This window comes from Bidens hawaiensis, unplaced genomic scaffold (assembly GCF_021521415.1).
Source record: "Bidens hawaiensis isolate Kalapana, Puna unplaced genomic scaffold, B.hawaiensis_p1.1 tig00044923_1, whole genome shotgun sequence".
Lineage (NCBI taxonomy): Eukaryota > Viridiplantae > Streptophyta > Magnoliopsida > Asterales > Asteraceae > Bidens > Bidens hawaiensis.
This window is the reverse complement of record NW_027497997.1, coordinates 58912-62193: the sequence shown is the minus strand read 5'-3', so window position 1 is coordinate 62193 and position 3282 is coordinate 58912. Positions and strand designations below refer to the sequence as shown.

Sequence of the window (3282 nt, the reverse complement as noted above, 5' to 3'; positions counted from 1 at the left end):
TGATTACATCGAAACAGAAGACAAGCGGGTAACAAGCAACGCCGCTACCTATCTTTGAATTGCAAAATTTAATCTTTTAAAACCACATTCACTTAAATATAGTTTGTTAGAATACTTGGTTGTTAATAAGAGTAAATTTTGACGAAGATTCTTATTTTACTTAGGCAGTCATGCTTTACACATTTGCCCTTTTTTCACCAACAAACATAGCCTAGGTAACTTTTTTTATAAGATGAGTATTATTCTATACCATTAAATTGTAAAGAGTTAACCGTATCGTTGATCCTTATGGTTTGTAGATATTGCACGTTTGATTCTCAAACTTAACTAATTATAAATATGATAAACTTATTACTAAGGTGATTCAGATGTATGAATTTTGTAATTACGGTGGTCTTTACATGCTAACGCCGTTAGATTTTTCAGTTATGTTTGTGTAAAATGACCAAACTACCCTTAATAATAATAATAAGGGTAGTTTGGTTATTTTACGGTGATTCAACACCCGTCTAGAAAGAATGGGGGATCTTACCAGAATTCCAATCACATATTACCGACGGATTGTTGAATGAGACGATGTTTTCCACTAACCTTACAAACTTTTGAAATGAGACGTCATTCAAAAAAAATGTTTTAAATATTATTTTAGGACTTCTGTCTGTAATTCGTAGATAATTACAAACGGGAACACTGTTACACTCGTTTGATTAGTGGTGTTTAAACTTGTAATCTTTTAATAAATCGATCTCAAGTAGCACATGGACAATAAAACTCGTTAATTACAACCGGACTTGTATTTGTATGTCACCTTCACACTATTTAATTTTAAGTAATACTTAGGACCATGCAATATTTAAACAGGGTACCCGTTTCATATCATCTAATAGGAATCACAAAAACAATCTAATAATATCAAGATATTATAATAACATATACATGCATTAATGAAATTATTATTATTATACATGACAACAACTTTTAGTTGATTTCTAAAACAAAAACTTAATTACTCTTATCATCAATTTACTGGTGAGAGTTAGGGGTTTAAACCTCACTATCACCAATTTATATGGGAGATATGAGGGATGACCCTGGCTTGCCAAGGTTCGAGTCCTGGTCTCACACGGTTTTACCGGCTCCTCGCTGTCGTGCCGTTTGGCGGACATGGGGGTCTGATTTTATCCAGGGAATCCCTCAATAGGTGGACCGCTAGGGGCTCCGTCCGTCCGGACTCGTGGCCGGCTTGGGCTACCTTTAGCCATTGGAGGCCGCGTAAGGAGTACCCGGTGTTACTTAGTTGGTCGTTCACTCGTTCCAAAAAAAAATACTCTTATCATTTTGATTAAAATGATATTGGTTCTGATAACAACCCGCCCGCACCCTAACAAAAGTTAGTCCGAACCAAAGACAAAGCATAATGCGTGACATTCGTGACACACAATGGCGGAGCTACAGACCGGGTTTGCCCGAACCCATTCTATTTTCAATTTTATTTAGAGCGTATAGTAGTGTATTAACTAATGAACCTATTCATTTTTGGTGACCGAACCCATTAATTAAGAAACGAAAAGGCGAAGAAAGCATATCGGAATTTTTTTTCCGGTAAACGAAAGGAAAATCAATGGAGGAATTGCTAGCTGCGTCTATTTACTGAAGAAGAAACAAAATAGGTAATTTAATATTTTAGGTCAAGTAGGCTTTAAAGGTACTCAATACCTATATTCACTCTGCATCATTAATGTAGAAAATGTTTTTTAATTTTGTTTTATTTTACTTTGAGATATAATAGTAGGTTAACTTTCAAGGATTTTATTTTTCATATATTGATTTAGTAGTTTTTATTATATTTTTATTTAAGTGTTACTATATTTAATTAGAATATTTACTAGATCATGCGATTTTCGGAACAGTTTTTTCTATTCTTTTTCACAAATAATTGTGTAATACCTTTTACTTTTCATAATTAGATTTGTTAAACTTATTTAACCTTTTCTAAAGTTTTTTTTTATCATTTTAACAAGATACATAATTGAAGAGTATTTTTTATTATTTACGGACATATTATTGGAAAATTACTTTGCTAAAAATAAACAAACCAAGTTATTGATAAAATGCCTCGGTTATGGTTATTAGCTAACACTTGTTTTTGTGTTTCTAGAGTTTTAGCTAATAAAAGGATATATATGGTTTCACTAGCAAATGTATGTTATGTGACCTGACTCAATACAACCCGAAAACTTTAATGCTGGATAGTAATAAATCAATTTTGTAAATCACGGCGCACCCACAAGAAATTTTTTCTGGCTCCGTCATCGATGACACGTATAATTCAATATGTGCAATATACGCGTATTTGTTATATTGCTAATTGCTATGTACATTCCTTCACTACTACTTAACAAAACCATTATATGAGAGATGGAGGATTGTTCTCAATCCTAAAATTTAGCATAAATCCATACAATTTGGACCAATGAATGGGTCAAACAAAGTATACCATGGAAACTTCAAACTACAAGTCCAAAAAAAAAGAATGTAACACGGTTAGCATTTCTTCCTTAAATCCTGCACTAGCTTCACAACAATCTTCTACCAAATTATCAAATATGGTTTTACTATGGATTATCTCGATATTCATCGTCATAATGTTCCTCATATTGCTGTACTTCGTCTCTAGACACTGTCGGCCATATGCGCGCCAAGAATCCAACGACCATGTCAATGAGCAACGAGGCATGGACCGTACATTCTTGCAAACCATAAGGGTGGTAAGGTTCGACCCTGAAAGGTTTCAAGACGGGCTACAATGTGCGGTTTGTTTGTGTGAGGTGAAGGAAGGAGAGAAAACTCGAGTGTTGCCCGAATGTGAGCATGGGTTTCACATGGAATGTGTTGATATGTGGTTTTATTCGCACTCGACTTGTCCCGTGTGTAGGAACCCCATGGTTGATCAGTTGGAAGGAGATGAAGGTGATAATGTTCATCATAAGGGCTCAACTTCTGAACTAGATGCCTAGTTGAAAGTTTAATCCCTTGAGTTAAGGCATTAAATAGCTCCAAATTGTTAATTTATCTTTTTATTATCATGTTATCTCAAAATTGAAAGATAGTTTAATGGAATACCAATTAGTTGCTAATAGCTGTCAGAGTGTCATTTTTAGGGGTGCAAACAAGCCGAGCCGAGCCCGAGCTCTACTAGGCTTGAGCTCGGCTCGTTTAACTTACTCAGAGCTCGAGCTCGGGCTCGTTTACTATTTATCAATTATTTTTTATATAATAATT

At 34.5% G+C, this 3282-nt stretch overlaps 1 protein-coding gene across 1 annotated transcript; it reads left to right on the top strand.

Moving 5' to 3' along the window:
- Nucleotides 1–2498: 2498 nt before the first annotated feature.
- LOC143595341 (RING-H2 finger protein ATL2-like) lies at nt 2499–3017 on the top strand. Its single transcript, XM_077074378.1, has one exon. It carries the CDS (start codon nt 2499–2501, stop codon nt 3015–3017), a length of 519 nt encoding a protein of 172 aa, XP_076930493.1.
- Nucleotides 3018–3282: the final 265 nt, after the last annotated feature.